Source organism: Astatotilapia calliptera, chromosome 12, assembly GCF_900246225.1.
Source record: "Astatotilapia calliptera chromosome 12, fAstCal1.2, whole genome shotgun sequence".
Classification (NCBI taxonomy): Eukaryota; Metazoa; Chordata; class Actinopteri; order Cichliformes; family Cichlidae; genus Astatotilapia; species Astatotilapia calliptera.
In genome coordinates this window covers 19,730,036-19,749,583 of record NC_039313.1, presented here as the reverse complement: position 1 = coordinate 19,749,583, position 19,548 = coordinate 19,730,036, and the positions used below count along the sequence as shown (strand labels likewise).

At 39.9% G+C, this 19,548-nt stretch overlaps 1 protein-coding gene across 3 annotated transcripts; it reads left to right on the top strand.

Moving 5' to 3' along the window:
• Positions 1 to 575: 575 nt before the first annotated feature.
• Positions 576 to 19,519, top strand: LOC113032943 (collagen type IV alpha-3-binding protein-like). Of its 3 annotated transcripts, XM_026186091.1 has the most exons (19): positions 576 to 944; positions 1,063 to 1,274; positions 1,379 to 1,513; positions 3,758 to 3,874; positions 10,497 to 10,604; positions 10,743 to 10,881; positions 11,368 to 11,451; positions 11,580 to 11,737; positions 13,879 to 13,971; positions 14,137 to 14,223; positions 14,337 to 14,429; positions 14,811 to 14,888; positions 15,548 to 15,643; positions 15,808 to 15,940; positions 16,031 to 16,101; positions 16,194 to 16,322; positions 17,235 to 17,364; positions 18,904 to 19,041; positions 19,243 to 19,519. In XM_026186091.1, exons 2-18 carry the CDS (start codon positions 1,185 to 1,187, stop codon positions 19,029 to 19,031), a joined length of 1,869 nt encoding a protein of 622 aa, XP_026041876.1. In that variant the 5' UTR covers positions 576 to 944; positions 1,063 to 1,184; the 3' UTR covers positions 19,032 to 19,041; positions 19,243 to 19,519. The 3 variants fall into 3 exon arrangements, with proteins under 3 accessions (XP_026041876.1, XP_026041877.1, XP_026041878.1); XM_026186092.1 differs by having other exon boundaries at positions 576 to 1,274; positions 11,371 to 11,451; XM_026186093.1 differs by lacking the exon at positions 14,811 to 14,888 and having other exon boundaries at positions 577 to 1,274.
• Positions 19,520 to 19,548: the final 29 nt, after the last annotated feature.

Sequence of the window (19,548 nt, the reverse complement as noted above, 5' to 3'; positions counted from 1 at the left end):
ATATATATATATATATATATATATATATATATATATATATATATATATATAATACAAGTAAAGAATAATGCAACCTATTTATTAGAGTTAACCAGACATTTATCCATTATTACAGATTTTTGTTCTATACACCCAACAGTGGACAATATCTACTGTTCTATTTTTTGTTATTTCTATTTTTCATATTTTTGATCTGATCTATCGTCCCACTACAGATCACCCTATTGGGCAGAGCCTTGATGATCAAAGCCTGGATCAGCTGATTGATTTTGGTGTTAAAAATGCTTAACACGTAACTACTTTTAACTAGAGAAATGTCATTTCCCATTTTGGCAACTTTATTAATAGTTTTTCTTATTTATTCTTTCTTCTTATCTTAGATTATATACTAATTATATCACTAACAAGTTCTAGTGAGATAACTTGAAGCAAGCACACACGTTAACAGTAAATCTTATAAACCCGTTTGAAATACTTATAATACCTATTTATTTGTGATACAATGTTTGAAACTTTTGATTTAAAAAAAATATCCAGCTTTTAATTTTATTCAAACACATATAACTTCCGGTCTGGGGGTGACCGGCGGTCGTACACAGTAAAGCGTGGCTGCGGCTCCTCCCCCCTCGACCCGAAAGTCCTCCACTGCTGCTAACTGAACTGCGGAACCACAGCAGAGACTCAGTCCGCTGCTCGTCGATTTTCAGATGGAAGTTGATGTGTAGTGGTTTCCCCGAAGGCCTCCATGTCGAGCAGGAGCTTATGGACAGCAGCTAAGATAGCTAACGAGCGCAACCACAAGTTGTTAGTTAATGTAATACTAGCTAGTTGCGTCATTTGATAGCCACCGCTAACTTAGTTAGCTAGTCTCAGTGGTATACGACGTCAGTTTCAAAACAAAGCACGCAAAACGGAGAAAATCAGATCCAGCTGTCACCTCCAGAGTAGGTGGTGGCCAGACAAGCTAACTCGGTTGAAGTCTGTCAGTGACCTAAGGTATATTACGCCACCTAGACGCTGTTTTGTACTCTCCATTAATGGCCAATTAACGTTATTTTGCAGACCTTAAGTTGAAGAACGTTTCTGCAACCGTATTTTAACTCAACGAATCCAGCAACTAGCGTCGAGCTACGTGGTTGCACTGATACGATCAGATTCAACTTTTCTTGTAAACTTGGAGTTAAATGTCCGAGAAGAGTTCATCGTCCAGTTCGGATGAGGATGTGGACCCGGAATCCGGGCAGCCCCTGGAGCTTGGAGGCGTCCTAAGCAAGGTAACTTTAATTTAATCGGTGTGCAAGTGTTGCTGCACTAGATCACCTGCTGAGCGCGTGTTGCAGCTTTGTAACTGTGTACTTCACGTCTTGTGTGTTTACAGTGGACAAATTACATACACGGGTGGCAGGACCGATGGGTTGTGTTGAAAAACAATACTTTGAGTTACTACAAGTCGGAGGATGAACGGGAGTACGGCTGCAGGGGCTCTTTGTGCCTCAGCAAGGCAGTCATCACAGTAAGTATTTAAACTGGCCAACATCACAGCGAGCTTAGCACCTGTTCAGCATTTCAGTAAGTGAGGGCTCATAAGAGGATAGTTGTTTCTCTAGTAGGTCTCCCTGTTTTGATCTCTTCTTATTCTTAGCACACGCTCTCCATGTTCCTCTAAGACAGAAAGGTGAACATTAACTTATATTGAGGCTGTGTTGAGATTACAGATAGATATTTGAGCATACCAAGGGAACATTGCTTCAGTGATCATAGCGCTATCAATTGTTCGTGGCCCTTGTTATCTACTATAAATTAGCGTTTGCCCAGGGTTTCAGATGTAAGCTTTGACCACACACTGTAGAGGTTGGACCTACATTCTTCCTATTCTGGCCTCCTGTTAGTCAGATAAACTGAGACCTACCACCCTGGTTAAATATTCACTGCTCTCTCTCTCTCTGATCATACAAGTACAGAAGCCAAACAATTGGTTTTACTGTAATTTGCGCAGCTGTGTTCAATAGGATTACACGATTTTTAAAAGTACAACTTAAGAAGGTCACAGTGAGGTCCTGCTGCTTGTTGGTGTGAACATAATATCAGTTCCTATGCTTGTGCAGACCTGAATGGAGCACGGTTGTTTTGTAATTGCGCTATAGTAGCCAAACCAAGAATGTACACAGTTTTATTACACATGCTCACAAGTAATTGGAGCAACATGACCCAAACTTTTCCCTGCCTCTATTTTTTTTTTTTTCCACTAAAGCGGGGTCTAAGGACTCAGGAATGCACAAACAAATCTTTGCTTCTTAGCTCCCATGTAACAGCTACACACTGATACACAACTTGTAAGTAAAGACCGACACCAGAAGCTCCCATTGATTGTACATGTCATTGCATTTTCCCACCATTTATCAGTTTTAAGAGTTAATCTAGTATAAGTAATACTTAATATTTGTATATCTTGTATTAAATATTATTAAATTAATCTGATGCACACAGATGCGTTGTAAAATGTCACAAGAAGGAAAAGTTAGGATCTGACAATGACTAAGTCTTATCAGTGGACTGATAAGACTTTTCGTGAAGAAATGTACACGTTTGAAAAACAAAAAAAAAGCTAATGCCGTGTAGATATAGCTGTGCTTACGCAAAGGGGAAGAGAACGTTCCAGTCATAGGGAAAGCGTTATAAACTTCATTGTAAAGAGAAGGTTTATGGTCTGTGCCTGATGCAGCAGTGCAAGATAAACTGGATTTGTCAAAGCTATAATCATGGCTGGATGGGCACAAAGTTGCACACACCTTTATAGTGAAAATTTAAAACAGGAGCACTTTTTTCATATCCGACTGTTTCTGGTAAGGGAATACGGCAGCGCTGATTTTGTTAGGAACTTCAGTAAAAAGCATTTAAGGGTCATAAAAATCCACCCCATGCTTGTGCCCATTCTAAATATACAAGCTGTGAAATGCAATACCAGCGTTAAAGCATTACTACAATGTTACATAAAGTTTTGCAGGCTGACAATAGATGTCCAGAGTTGTGTGTTGCTGTTGTCAGTGGCTGCAAATAAGCCAGCACATGAGCAACATTCAGCAAATCTAATTAAACTTTGGCAGCATACAATTTTGTCAGCTGACAGAGCAGCTGTATTCTGAACACTGCTGAATAGGGAAAATGGGGGTGGGGACGGACAGAGATTGAACCCCACTGTGTCTTACTTGTTGCAGATCTCTTCTCAGCTGTAAGCAAATTCCAGTTTCAGAGGAAAGGAGAGAATTCTTTGTTGCACATGTTTTGGTGCCTGAGGCGGTTAGTAGCTGGAGCTGGGTGGGGTGTGTTGTAGAATGTGGAAGTGCAATAGTTGAAAGACTTGGTTGAGAAATTGACGGAAATCTTATGATGACCTTGGGTCAGGTGACAGTGTGCTGGAATAATCTGTTTTATGTAGCGCTGCTCCACTACGGTTGTTAAGGGCTACGACAGCAGGCTCAAGACATCATCTTCTAATTAAAATCCGTCTTTATTCCATGGCATATGCATTTCTGTGGCTGATTAAGTCCATATGTGTCTGGAATGTGTCATTGTTAGTAATCCTTTGCCACAGACAGAGAGGTGCTAAAGTGGGATTTTGCTCTTTCCTTAGAAATGTTATTCATTAAGGGAAAATGTTATTGAAATTTGTATTTTGATATTCAAATTTCTGGTTATTTTATTTTCTGACTCATGCACTCTAATAACTACCCATGCGCTCTGCCTTCTCTCTGCACAGCCTCATGAGTTTGACGAGTGTCGTTTTGATGTCAGCGTGAACGACAGCGTTTGGTACCTCAGAGCCGAAGATCCCGAGCACAGACTCCAGTGGATTGAGTCGATAGAACTACATAAGGTGAGCAGTTTGGTGATTTTTCTCTTTCTTCTGCATATTTTAAAATAAACTTTCTCCTTAGCTTCTTTCGAGATCATTGTTTGCCTGTCATACAGACTTTCTTGGGATTATATTATTTTTGCATGCGAGCTGCATTACCTTGACAGATTAATTTTAGGTAACATGATTTCAGTTCCTGTTGTCATCAGAGACAGCAGGAGCTTGTTGAGAATCAGAAAAGTGTTTCTTAAGCAGTATTGTGTTAGCTTTTCTTCCTTTTTTGTTGATGTAATCACTTAAAAATAGTTTTGCTGTCCGTGTTGTTGGGTTTTGTTTTTTGTTTTTTTTCAGCATTGGAGTTGAATTTGAGTTCAAGGCTTGTTTCTTTCTTTTTTCCCTTTTTTGAGTTTTATCTGTTTCCTTTCTTAGTGAACAGGGTGTGGCAGGGCAAGAATCAGACCCATACACACATACTGAGAGCTCTTTACCCTGGGAATGTGAGGAATCTGAAGAGTGAGGGGTTGATGTGGGGATGTTGTTACATAGTAGGCAGCTGTTTTCTCTGCAAGGACATCTGGTTAATGGTATATCACCTCTGAGCATAAAGTTTGTAAAACAAATTGGATATGGTTCAGGTAGTGTCTGAAAGGTTGTATTTAGGTGTGTGTGTGTGTTGGTATTTTGGACCTTCATTTTATAAGGCTGAGACTGTGTAACTTCGGATCACATGACTTCAGACTGTTGATACACAGTTGCCCCAAGGCCTCTACTTGGAAGCGGATTGTGGGGTTAGTCAGGGAACTTAAGGTTTAACTCTGAGTTTTGGGGCAAAAGTTATAAAGTTACCGGAGGTATTCATTTGATTGTGTGTCTCACTCAGTGTCTCGGCTGATTAAAGCACTTGTTGACCTTAAAAGATTATTTTCAAGTAAGTCATTTAAGTTAGTGGGGTTTTTTTTTTTTATACTTGTCCTTTACTTACTTCAAGTAAAGTTTAAGCGTAACAGCAGGTTATACATTTTAAATTCGATACATTTTTTTCTAACCCTATTCCTCATTGGTCATCTGGAGAAAACACTGTCTCTTTTATGTAAACACGTTCACAGCTTCCTCCCCCAAAACTGTGTGGTCTGTGTAAGATGATAACCAATGTCATGACACCATACCACATGGCGTGATGATAGTTGTTAGGCACATGCCTGCAATATCATCTGTAAAGAGAACGGGGTGGCAATGGTGGAGCTGCCAGTTCTCATGTTCTCTGGCAAAAGCCATATGAGCGGCATGGTGCACAGGTCCCACTAAAGTACACTGGACCCTCATGCCACCCTCATAGAGTCTGTTTCTGACAGTTTGGTTAGAAACATGTACACGAGTAATCCTCTAGAGGTCATGTTAAGGGCTTGCTCCATCTGTTTGTCATTGCATAAAGGAGCAGATCCTGCTGCAGAGTTGATGACCTTCTACAGCCCTGTCTAGATCTCTTGTTGTACCATCTTGTCTCCTCAGAAGTGACAAGGAAAGAGGCCACCAGCTGGAAATCTATTTTTTTTGGGGGGGGGGGGGGGGGGGGTTGTTGCCTCTCCGGTGCATCTATTGATACTTTGACTTGAACAGCATGCTTCCTAACTGGACAGACTGACATTCCTGAAGTTGAATGGAGATTTGTTGTTAACTTACTACTGCCTTTCTTTAAACTGCAGTGCATTACATCGGTGGTACATTCATTTCATGGTCCATGCCAAAATGATGTAAGAGACTTGTTTTTATAGTGGTTCTTATTGTAGCGCAGTGAACACGCACCATTCAAAAAACATTCACTTTTTCATGAATTCTCATAAGCCGTGCTTCTCCACCGAAGAGTGCTGTCAGTTCACTTTGTGAGTCCTGCTGGATGGTTTTTAGTGTGGGTGTGAGTGACCTGAGGTCAGCAGTCCATTAACAAGGGTGTGAGAGTATTTCAAAGTTATGTCTGAACTGTAACCCACAGCAACCTCAGTGAGCTTAATGAAGCACCACCTCAGCATTACTGTAGTGTTTGTACTGCTCCCAATTGGAAAAAGAAGGACTTGCATCATGCAGTGTACACTATGTGGAATATTGTTGTCTGTGTTTCCAGGCTAACTAGCATACACTAAAGTTTCTGCTGAAACTCTAAAACATGTGCTATAAATATAAATATTTCATTTGTAGGTTCTTTTTCTGTCCTAGTCCTCAACACTTCTTCGCAACAATAGAGCACACACATAACAGCATCTTTCCAGCATCAGTGTGATAGCAGTGCATTTCAGTGTAAATCGTTGAAGGTCACCCTTTTCTACTTTGTGGCGTTCTTTTTATTTTTTTATTTTTTTGTGTGCCACTTTTATAAATTCATACAGGGCAAGTTAATAATCAGTATTTAACAACTCTTAATTTGCTTTAATGTGGGGTGACTAATGATTCCAGCTTTTAAACACCCCAAAAGCAAATGGCTATTATATGTATATCACCGTGGCAAAATTAAGCTGGTCAGAGGTAGTTTTTGTGCAAATCCATTTGTGTTTTTATGTGTGGGTGTGTTTGTGTTGGTGGTGGGAAAAGTCGTGCTAAATGTGGGGACGTTAAGTGCCGCTCTCGATGAATAATACATTTGTTTAATCGCCTGTTCTCACAGCAACAAAATCAAGAGGGACACATAAAACTCCTTTGCACAGAGAAGGCTGATCCATTTAGGAGTATTCAAAGGGGTCATATAAGGGAGGGGGGGAATACTTACTGTTTTATTTGTGGGTTTGCTGCCACTTCTTTGGGATGGTTTTGAGGACTGTCTGAACTTCACTGGTCCCTTCACATCTCTTTGTAAAGGAGAGATAAAAGGAAAGAAGTAGATAGAAGTAAAGCTCCAGACAAGTATTATCCCCTGCCTCCCACTCTCTGCTGCTCTCTCTCTCTCTGTTATAATATACAGTATGCTTCTTCACTCGCCCACCCATACTTTATTGGTTTATTACACAAACAGCCCCAGACAGCCTGCGTTTCGCTCTAATGCATACATGCATGCACCCTTCATTTTCACCCTTCTCTCGCTCTTACTCTTCCATGCAAACACACACAATCACGGTTGCTTGCTCAGTGATGGATGCCGGACATAAGGACGGACAAGAGGAAAAGGTTTCACATATCAGGGTGTGTGGTCTGTTGATGGTTGTGTGCAGCGAGAGTGGAGGGCATGTTGGTGTTTTTGTCTTTGAGCCCATGTGTGTGACTGTAAAGGACTGACTGACAGGGGACTCCGTTTCACTACCAAGGAATTTAGAAGACTCCTTCCTTTGACTGAGACGGTGCAGCTAGTGTCTGCCTCGTCTCTGTTCGCTACGGAGGAAATGACTGCTTTTCTCTGTTCTTCCTTTGCTTTTCTTGTAGCGCTGTTCTTTTACTTGATGAGCTGAGCTAAAGCCTGCATGGCTTCTCTTCTCCTCCTCCTATTTCCTTTTGTTTAATAGTGAGGTGTGTCCGGGGAAACGGGAATACCGGATTAAAGCTTCTGAACTGTCACAACATTGGGAGTGTTGGGGGAAGTGGCTGGCCATGTTGAGGCCAGCAAACCGCCGGGACTGCCGCAGTGTCCTGCTCTGCTTTGGCTGTTGGAATGGCCGGATGGTGGGCTTTTAGCACTTTGGCATGCTGCTTGCTCCCTGTCACCCATCACTAAAATCTTTAATTATGATTCTAGTTTTATGGCAATAAAAATGATGTGATCCATCTCTTCCGTTGCCCCCACTGCATAAATTTTATTGTGCTTGCATGTAGTGTTTTAAATTGAGATATAAGAAGAACTAGTCTCTTTAATGAACTTCACTGCATGCCAGCCTTAGTCACTATTAGTAGGAAATTAGACCGAAACTGCATAGCTCATAGCTAACCTCAGATGTATCAACAATCTCTGAGGAGTTTACATCACATTTACCCTCATTTCATCAGCATCAACATTATAAAACCTTCAGATCAGGACGCCATTTCATTCGTCGAGAATGAGTGGAGTTAAGTTTGCATGGTTGTCATGCAACATAAAAATGCCAGTCTCTGGTCATAGGTTGGTCTCGTCATTGCTTCATTGCACTTTACTGCTTTTTCTGTTTGTACCAAATTAGCAACACTGTAAAAATAACATCTGTCATCTGCACAAAATGGTAATTATATATTGTCAATCAAATGTAATAATCTGCATTAGCAACAAATGCAGAAAAGAATAAATATATTTTAGATTGAAGGCTCTAGTGTTTAGAAAGCATTGAGGATGTCGCATTTCACTTAAAACTGGATTTTTAGTTGGGATACTATTATATTAGCAGTTTAAATCAGCTTTTACAGTATTTATTTATTTTTGCATTTATGTATTTGTTTTTTATTTTGTTGTAAGATATCTGTAACACTTTTTGCCAAAACTTTATTAACCCATGTAGCTCTTAAGTGTATTCACTGGCTTTCTTAATAAGAATTAATAAATTTTCATGTTTTGTTAAAGTCATTATTACTCTAAGACATCCATCAGCAAATACAGTTGCTATGGCAGTTATCTGGATATTGATATTTGTGGCTCGGCATTGACACGCTGAAGCTTTGCTCTCTGTGGGTAGAGATTTAGAAAATCTTCTCTTTTTTTTTTTTTTTTTTTTTTAAGTTATGTTTACATTTTGCTGGCTATCCAGTGACAGCCAGCCCGAAAGCAGAAGATTGTTTTAAAACAAACAGTTGCTTTGACTTTGGACTCTCAGTGTATTTGTGTGTGTAGTCTGTGTCATTACAGTGTACAGTTCAATGAATGTTTCTGTGGTTAGTTAAGTGAAGGTGCTTTATTGTCACTGTTTTGAATTTAAATTCGTTCTGTGGTGTTTTTTGTGTGGTGATAATGTGTGTCTTGTATGAAAAATACAAATGTTGTAAAAGGTTAATCACAACACTGGTAGAGGGGAGGAGTAAATCTGGTTGTTACTTAAATCTTGTCTTTGTGTAGCTTTTGAAACAGAGAAGCTATATACTGCTTTGTACTAAATACATGCTTTAATATGTCAGTTTTATCGTGTTTTGAGATTGCCTGTCCAGCTCGTTCTCACTAATGTTACATCTCGGAAACAATTCACCACAACTTTACGAAGTGTTTTTGGACATAATTCAAGAATTCATAAGTGAACAGCCTGTTTTTACAGCAGCCATTTTAATACGAAATGATAGATAAACACACATGAATCACATAAATTAAAGCATTGTACCTAAACAGTACAAACCTTCAGTGGTGTTTTAATCACCTATTTCATGTGAGAATGGCTGCTGGAAAAAGGTTTGTGACTAAAATTTAGACAAATATCTGCAATAAATTCATGAAGTATTGACATTTGATAACTAAGAGGTCATGTGCAGACAGATACAGATGTAAACTGCAGCTTGACTGCTTGCAGAAGGCATGCAACTGTGAAGCAATAACCATGATGTTAATATCACAGCAAACTCTTTATTGAGTGATTACGTTTTCTGTTGCTATGGTTTTAAACACTTAGATCGTTACCTGGTTGCCGCTGTTTGATGTCGGTTTTCTCAGTCTCTCACTGTGGGATATTACAGCAGAGGAATTCACGTGGGCGCTCTGTCAAGATTGTCACCTGATCCCTCTTCAGTTTGCTCTCTGTCGTTAGGAAATTTTTCTGCATGCCAATTAGCCAACGGAAATAGCTTGCAACCATGTCTTAATTTTGAAATCAAGTGGAAAATTGGACATAAAGCCATGACTAAACCTTGGGAAATCACCTGAGAGTCTTAAAACATATTACCACCATGGCAAAATAATGTTTCCGTTTATGCTGTGTAAATGGTAAATGGCCTGTATTTATATAGCGCTTTACTAGTCCCTAAGGACCCCAAAGCGCTTTACATATCCAGTCATCCACCCATTCACACACACATTCCATGTAAGGAAACATGCGCATTTAAATGAGAGGCTTTAATAATATGGGTTATGAAGTTGCTGTCTGTATGGACACTTTGACAACTGTGTGTGGCATGTACAGCTTTAGAGATTTTTGGCTTGGTATTAACACTTACTAAACTAAAATATATATATTACATATTTATATAGATCTCTTTTTACTTTGCTGACTCAGTAGTGCAGGAATCGTGAAGTCATCAGTTTGCTGTTGCAGAACGGATGTCATCACTGCCACTCCCTAAATCCTGGTCATAAATCAATTTTGTCATTTCAAATGAAACGATACACTGCATGTTAGCACACACATCACAATAGTTACAAGAAACCCTTGTGAAGTTACTAAAGTAGCTTGACAGTTATTTCCATGGTTACTCAGCCACCACGCATTGGGCCTAAAGGCTGGGTTTCTGCATGTCTCTTCGTCAACCTTGGCCAGTCTCTGCAGACTGTGAGGGAATGTTTCTGTGTAGGTGTGGGTCCTGCTCGGGTCCAGCTCAGCATTAGTCAGGAACTGAGCTCCCTATGTCTAACTTTGATGATCACCAGGTTTTCTTATTATATTGCAGTTTGTTTAATGTTTAATGTGCCTTTTTACTGATCTTTTGTTCCTTCCTCTTTGTCTCTTCACCTTTTTGTTTCGTGTCTCTCTTGCTGTCCTCCCACATTCCCACGCACCTGCAGGCTGAGTCTGGTTACGGTTCAGAGACGAGTCTGAGGCGTCATGGTTCCATGTTGTCTCTCACCTCAGCAGCTAGTGCCTTGTCTTCCACATCTACATCCTCCTTCAAGGTAAATCATCGTCATCAGTGACTGAGTTGAAAGATCTGGTTAAGCGTGACATCTCTTTTTTCTTTTTTTTCAGTCTTTTATATTATCTTTTTCCTGTATGCATCTCTTCGTCTCCCCCCCCCCCCCCCCCCTGCTCAGAAGGGGCACAGGTTGCGTGAGAAATTTGCAGAAATGGAAACTTTCCGAGACATCCTGTGCAGACAAGTGGACACCCTGCAGAAGTACTTTGATTCCTGTGCCGATGCCGTTTCCAAAGATGAATTTCAGAGGGACAGAGGTATACCAGTTGTTGACCTTGCATAGCATCAGATTTACTTCAAAAATAGATGTACATTTGTTTTGAGTTGCCTCTGTTTGTAAAACAGTGATCTCTGGAGCAGTGTGGGGGAGTTGGCTTTGTTGTTTACTGGCACAGCAAAGCAGAACATTAACAGAGATCTTTTTTTTATCCGTTTCATGCAGTATGAGAGTAGGTAATGCTCATTGAGAAAGGATTCAGAAATCAATAACTTAACAAGACATTATGTGGGTTTAAATTTGCTGTCAGGTTTTTTATTTGTACTATGTTTATTGAATTTGTATTACAATGCAGACACAACCCTAATTGTTTATTTGCACAAAGATATTTAATGTGTTACCTGCAATTATGTGGACGTGGATTATTCAGTAACATGAAATAGGTTTTAAAATATTATAAGTTATACACTAATAACTATGCAGGGCAGGGAGATGAAGCTATAACTGCTTGTTGTTTTCTAACTAGTAGAGGATGATGACGATGACTTTCCCACTTCTGCGAGACCTGACAGCGAATATAATCACAACAATAATGGCAGCAAAGAGAAATGTGAGTCTATCTGTAAATACTCTTTGACTTTCCATTGCATTACTTGGCTTGATTATAACAAATTCAGTGTAAGTGTGAACACCATTGTTTATTTTTGTTCTTGCTTTCTCTCTTCCTCTCTGTGCCAGTGTTTTCTCCTGCCAGTCCTAAAGGTATTAATGGGATAGACTTTAAGGGTGAAGCCATCACTTTCAAAGCCACCACAGCAGGCATCCTCTCCACTTTGTCACACTGCATCGAGCTGATGACGAAACGAGAAGACAGCTGGCAGAAAAGACTGGACAAGGTACGGCTTTGGACAAAGAGTAAAGTTTCCCCAATGGGCGTGTCTGCAGCCACCGCTGTGGGTACTGCTGCTGACTGAGGAGCTGAGTGTTGCTTCCATTTCCCTTAAAGAGCTCGATGTTATCATTTGGGCTCTGTCTCTGAGGTTGTGATGCAACACTCGGTTGTCTAGACTTGATACTTACAGTATTGTAACATTTATAATTAAAAAGGTGCAGTTTTTGTTTTGGAAAGGTTACAAGGTGATTCTGTATTAAATATATAGCTTTGACTAAATAGTGTAGACTTGACTCTTTTGGAGTTATTAGTTTAGATGTGCTTCTTCAATCTTTCAGTCTTTATTTTTCTTCAGTCTGTGTGCGTCTTCTATTAAGTGACTCATTATTCTGGGATTCTGCTCTTGCACTTTATATTCTATGGGAAATATTAATGAAATAAACTGCTTGCAAGATGCTTTGCAGTTCAATTCTTCATCCAAGCACCTGCTGTAAATGCAAAGCAAATCTCATTCATTACAAAAGGAGACTGGAGACTATGCTCAGGCAGCAAGAAAAATCATTTCAGCCGTCCTTATAATCCAACTATCCACTGAAAGGTTTAATGTGAACTTGCTACCAAGCATCATTGGCAAATATGGGTTGGTAAATACATGAATAAGTCAGACTTCCTATAACGCACTCATATTCATTAATATTCAGTGAGTGGCCTGTGTCTTTAAAGGAATGCTCTTCAGAGCTCATATAATCCGACCTCGTCAAACCAGTTCTTTTCCCTGTGTAAGGTAGGTGTGCTCCTGCCCAGCCCTCAAAGCCGGGAAGCCTTTTACAGTTAGAATACCTGAGTGACACTACCTCAAAGTTATCAGTGTTTTGATGTATATTAGCATACACTCAGAGGAACAGGACACACCTCACCTCACACTTGAAGTTTACATTAGAAGATGAGTACTCGGACTTCAAGGCAAAGTTTGCCAAAGCGAATGTTACAAAGGAGGACGACAGAGCTGCTCAAACACCAGACACAAAAATGGATACCTCTGCAGACCCACGGCCATTTCTTTACAGTAGGTCTCTGTATGTCAGGGTCCTGGTTGTCCACAACTTACTGCAGTATCACATTCTGGTTATTTTGTGTTTTCTGGAATATATCTAGGCCTCTCTTTGCACTTTGTTCAGTTTCTTTGACTTTGTGTCTTATTTTTCTGCATTTAATAATATCTCGTTAGAGCTTAATTGTTTTGTATTATAGATGAGCCTGTTTGATTCAGCTTACCTGTTGTTTTTTTTTTTGTAATTGCTGTACTTCAAAACTTTGTCTTAAGTATCTTTTTTCCTGCAGTTCAAGTTGTTAGACTGTATTTTTGTTCATCTTCTTTTGCAGACAGGCGATTTACTGCATTCCTGTTATTTTAAGTGATAGATTTTATTATAACAGTGACACTGGAATATAGTCCAACTTCTTTAGTTCTCTATTCAAGCAATCATTGAGATTATTTGTGTGAAATGACAGTTTTTGTCCCTGGCAAATAACATTATAGACACACAATTAAAATATTTAAAACTTGTTTAACAGATGGCTGAATAATGGGGTAGTTGACTTCACTTTTATGATTTTTTTTCTTTTTTTTTTTTTTTAAATCACCTGTCATGTTGTTAATTTAAGCATAGTGTTTGGTGTGACAGGAAATGTTTCCACACAAACTCCTGACAATGTTATGAGAATGAGGCTGGGACATTGTCTGAAGTAAGACATAACACACAACAGGAAACAGTGTATTTCTGTCCACACACTATTGGAAAAAAACTCTGTTTGGTTTTGGGGAGGAAGTTGCTTGTATAAAAACGACACAGGAGACCTTTCTCTTGCGGTGAATTAAACAGGCAATTCATGTGCTTGGCTGGAAATCACACCTTTTTTTTACCAGGTTAAAAACTGTTTAAAGTAGAATCGGACTGCAGTGGACGGTTGTGTTGTCACATGCCCTTCTGCTGGATGACGTCAAGAAAAGGCTAGGGCTACAGTGCTGGTTCAATGGGTTTCTGTGTTTACACGCTCTACGTTTTTATTCAAAGTTTCAATACAGCTGAACTAACCATAACAGCATCTCGTGTGTGTGTGTGTGTTGTGTGTGTGTGTGTGTAGGAGCTGGAAAAGAGGAGGAAAGTAGAAGATGCCTACAAGTCTGCTGTGAATGAACTAAAGAAAAAGTCACACTATGGAGGCCCAGACTACGAGGTACAATGAAATCAGATAAGCTGAATGGATTAGATAAAAACTAGATGACGACAGTAGGAAGATTTCCTGATGTTGCACATCCCTGTTGTTTTTAATCTTGGGTGAGGCTTTTCTCACAGGAATCACAAATTCTGACATTGTGTGCTTGTTATTGTTTGTTCACAGGAGGGGCCCAACAGTCTGATCAATGAAGAGGAGTTCTTTGATGCAGTGGAAGCTGCACTGGACAGACAAGACAAGATAGAGGAGCAGGTGTGATGAAGACCTAAATGGGCCTCGCAAAGTCAGGACATGTTTCAAAAACATGAATCTCCAATAAATTAATCTATAAACAAGTGTCTATTTCTGTTTACTGTTTCCCTCAGTGCCAGTCAGAGAAGGTCAGAAAACCTCGACTAACTCTGGCTTCCCCTAGTGATGCCTACTCCACCATCGGTACACACAGATTTGCCAACAAGGTGCGCAGCATATTTTTATTGTCACTATACCTTTCACCCTATTCCTATCCCACTGTGTTGTAATTTAAGGCTACAAGTTGCTGCTCTTTTCTTTGCCTAATAATTCCTGTAAAAATCAAAGGCAGCTTACAGCCTACTTGGTGCTGACTCCTGAAAAATTACTCATGATGTGGTCATGTGTCATCTTAACTGTTTAATGTCTTAACTGTGGGGCAATCATTTTGTGCCCACTGCAGTGTTTTTCAAGAGCTAACATGATGGCTTCATATGAAATCCTACTTTAGCAGGTTGTGGTTGTTCTCCTCTGCTCTGCTGCCGTGGTGTCTTTTTCAGTTTTTGTTGTTTATTCCTTTCTTTTTCAACCCTCTCTCCGCTGTACAGCCCTATAGCCACTCTTCTTCCTTGTCCTCGATCGAGCTAATCAGTGCTTCAGATGACATTCACAGATTCAGCCCTCAGGTACTGTGCTTGGTCAGCTAAGAGCAGCCTGCTGCTTTCCATGACAATCAGAGAGAGCATGAGCAAACGGCATGTCTACTAACCATTCGCTCCAGGTTTTCACTAATATTTTGAGGATTATAGTATACTAGTGTTTATACATTGTGCTGTACATTGACCCATGAGGGGGGGGAAAACCTACCTAGTCAGAGTTGAAATTTCCCGAGAGAGCAGGTTGAGTTGTCCTTACCACAAAGTAGGTCTTCTGTGCATGTTAGGAATTTGGTTCATTTCCTCCTCCTTTCTTCACTGCACGCTTCTCCTTCCACAGCATGAACAGGCATGAATCCAGGCTAGCTTTGCACTATATTTTTAACTCATTGTTGAGATGTTAAATAACACCCCAAGCAGTATCAAGTGCCTAATATTTATTTGGCTACTGCTTTGTGGATAATGTATTTGCTTAAGACATTCCTGTGATTCTGACACACCAGTAGTTTTCCTCATGCCTCCTATGTTGTTAAACAATAGCAGCATAGGTGGAAGGTGTGTTGATTGGTCAGGGCTGTCAATCATTACACCTGAGCATAGGAACCTCAGGTTCCTCTCTAACTGTGCCTTGTTGGTAACAACAGGAGAAGACTGCCTAACATATCATTAAATCAATATCTGACTCTTAGGTGGAGGAAACTGTGCAGAATCACATGGCTTACTCCATCCAGGAGGTGGGGGGCGATGCCAACTGGCAACTGGTGGTAGAAGAAGGAGAGATGAAGGTGAGGAGAGAGAATGCTGTGAATATTTAAATCTCATTGATGTTTTAAAAGTTATTATGGTGATTTAAAACTTTTAAAAGCCTGAGAAAAATCATCTTAGTTTTTAGTAATGGGTGAAGTTGTTAGTGTGTTTATAATATTCTGTCTGTGGTGCTGTGTAACAGGTATACAGGAGGGAAGTGGAGGAGAACGGCATCGTCCTGGATCCCCTTAAAGCGACACATGCTGTGAAGGGGGTAACTGGACATGAGGTCTGCCACTACTTCTGGGACACTGCAGTCCGATTGGACTGGGAGAGTAAGATCTGTGTTTTAGTCCAACATATTATTACTATTTGACTCTCGTTGTGTTATTGCCATGACCTGATGTGAACTCTCCCTCCCACAGCCACCATTGAAAATTTCCACGTTGTGGAAAAGCTCTCTGATAATGCCATCATTGTGTACCAGACACACAAGGTATACTGAGTACATGGTGCCTTTTCATCAGTAGCATTAAACCACCTGTTTTTGATTGATTTGCCTGCTGAATTTTGTCTTTCATGTTTTAGAGAGTGTGGCCTGCCTCTCAGAGAGATGTGCTGTATCTGTCAGCCATCAGGATGATTCCACCAAGAAATGAAAACGACCCCGACACATGGCTGGTCTGCAACTTCTCTGTGGACCACGATGACGCCCCTGTAAGATTAACCCTCTGAGGCTTGCATTGTTTTCCATCATGTGTTCATATAACCGCCCAACTCTCTGATACCATTCAGCGACTGAGTGGTGTTAAACATGCTGTTGTGCCTACACTCTGGCACAGTGAGTGATTACATATCAGGCTCATTGAAATCTTGGTATGCTTCTGAATGATGAAACAGTCCAAATATAACACTAAGTTAGCAGTGCCAAGAGAAGTGAGGACTTTGTGAGACAGTCTCACAGTTACTGCCTCAATTCTGCTGCTATAAACACACAGTAAGTTTCCAGGATAAATTTCCATCTCGGGGAGCCATTTGCTGTCATAAACACGCTCTTTCCTGGCAAATGTTGAGATGCTTAATCTGTCTGTGCCTGCCTGCAAAACACTGGAGTACAGTATCTACAGCATTATATACTGTGGTTAGTTTTCAATGATAAGAAACTTCCACCTAAAAACAGAAAGCAAATTGGGATAATAGATTTTCACTGTTAGATTCTGAAATCAACACTTTGTGTCCACCTATCAAATCAGCCTTAATCAGCCTCTTCTGCATATATTATGTTAGTATGCACACTAATGTAAATAGCAAGTAGATTGTTGTCAGAGAGTAATTAGGTCTGGATTTGAGCTTTAATGCATTAACTGTGTTTTTGTCAGACAAAGACTGTTTTGAGCATGTTTGTATTTGTTTACATCAAAGTACTGTGTTTAGTTCATTAAAGCTTTTACAAACATTTTTTTTTTTTTTTTAAACAAGACTTTTTTGGGGCGAAACAGAAGAACAGCATTAATCTTACTCACCCTGTCAGTTCATCTACAGTAAGAGTTGTGTTAGCTTGGGGGGTTGTTTGTATTTTGTTTTTGATTATTATTATTGTTGTATTTATTTGTCTATTTTAACTTTCAGCCCACAAACCGGTGTGTTCGTGCCAAAATCAATGTTGCCATGATCTGCCAAACGCTGGTCAGCCCACCAGAGGGTGACAAAGAAATAAGCAGAGACAACATCATGTGTAAGATCAACTATATTGCCAATGGTAAGTACCTTTGAAGATCATCTAGTTTTGATCTTAGCATATGTGCCTGAGGCAAGATCAACGGCCAGCAAAACAAAACCTGTGTAGCAACAACAATCCTGCTATAATGCAACCTACTGTAAATGCCAGAGGCTCCAACCAAACCTCAAATCAGTTTTTCAGTTTTACTCAGTCTGCATGTGTCCCTACACATACAGTGGTGGGAAATAATTATTGTATTATTATTATATTATTATCATTGTAAATGTGCGTTCTTGAGCAGGGGGATTTCTAGTGCTGTGAGATTTCAGTCCATTGCAGTGTAGTGTGTTGCTGATGGTGACTGTGGTCCCAGCTGCCTTCAGATCACTAATAAGCTCCTTCAATTTAGTTTTTGGCTGATCCATCACCTTTCGCGTGATCATCTTCACATCATAGGCATAATCTTGGAGCTCCAACCTGAGGATGACTGTTGGTGCGATTATTTAGAAATTGAGAAATGTATAACCATCAGTCACTGAGCTTCTTGCTGATGGTCTTGTAGACAATTCCAGCCTGTCTGCAGGTCTAAGATCTGGTCCTTGATACCCTCTGGCAGCTCTTTGGTCTCACCCATGGTAATGGAGAGGTTGGAATGGATTTTGTGGACAGGTGTGCTTTATACACCGAACAAGCTGCTTTCTGTAAATGACTGACTGATTGTTATCAGTGTGGGAGACAGAAATCTGTCTGGATTGTAGAGCATCAAATACTTAGGAGTCAATGACGTGCAAAATGATCTATAACATTTATGTAACATGTTTTTCTAGATTTTTTTGCTTGATATTTTGTCTCTCTCCTTCAAAATGAAACTACCATAAAAGTTAGAAATTGTTTGTTTCTTTGTAAGTAATCAAACTCAAGTTCATTATTGCCCCACTTTATATGAAAAAACACTAGGCAATAAATAAGAAAAGCACACATGGAATGTTCCAGCTGGCACATATACATATATCAGCTGGGTTGATCCTCGGATTCAGTTTAAATGGTTCAGACAAAGAAATTATTGTTGATTTACATATAGAGACAACAAAAGGCCTTAAAAGAAAAATTATGTATCGAGTAGTTTCAGTGTATCTGGATCCAATGTGACAATCTTTAGCTTGGTAACATCTTGTGTCACAAGTTAAAAATGAATATACACCTTTATCCTCATTTGAAACAATCTGATATCAGCATTTTTACACTTAGTACAGCTGCTCTGACACATGGATCACACAGTCTGGGTTTCTTTGAAATTTCAGTCCAGGCTGCCTCTTCTCTAAGAGGCTGTTACATAAAGGAGCGCTGCAGGGGGAATCTTGAGCCAGTTTATTGCCAGGGATGCTGAGCAGTTCAAAGGATGTTCATTTAATAAATCTTACATTTCCTTCTCCCACTAGAGGGCACCTCTAAACAGTTACAGCTCTCTGTGCACTGAATCACTGAGTTATTGTTAATTGTTTTATCATAAGTCAGCAGGAACACATTGGTTTTTGTTTTCATCTTTGTCTTTATTCCCTCACTCCTGTGTGGCTGCAGTAAACCCCGGAGGCTGGGCTCCAGCATCAGTACTCAGAGCCGTGGCCAAGAGAGAATATCCCAAGTTCCTCAAACGCTTCACCTCCTACGTCCAGGAGAAAACTGCTGGGAAGCCTATCCTTTTCTAAATTTAAACAGGTAACCACAGAAACACTGTTATTAGCAGCGGGATCTTCTATACTTAGTTGTATTTGTATTCTTTTGTTTTGTATCCTGACTTTATTACACTATTTGAGATATCTCCTGGTTGATGTCGTATCTGTTATTTTGAATCAGCCAGCAGATCCATACACTTACTTCAATTTATTCTTTGTATTCTTTTAATCCTGCTCATTTCAGCTTTCAGAGGTGCCAAGTTCACCTGCTGGGGAGACTGCGTTGTTGAAGTGACTGTTGAAGATCACATGACCATTCACGTGTCACCGCACCATCAGGACGTGCTGCTTGAAGATGAGACTGCTTTTGGCCCTAATGGATCAGTAGTTATCATCTTAGATTGTAACCTGTTGGTCATGGGTTCGTTTGTACGTAAGCTGAAACATTTCCTAAACAGTCTTCAAATTGTTACCGATAATTTGCTTTTTGTTTTTTATTTGTTTTTTTTGTTAGGGTTCTTTTTTTTTTTTTTTTTTTTGTAAATTGTTT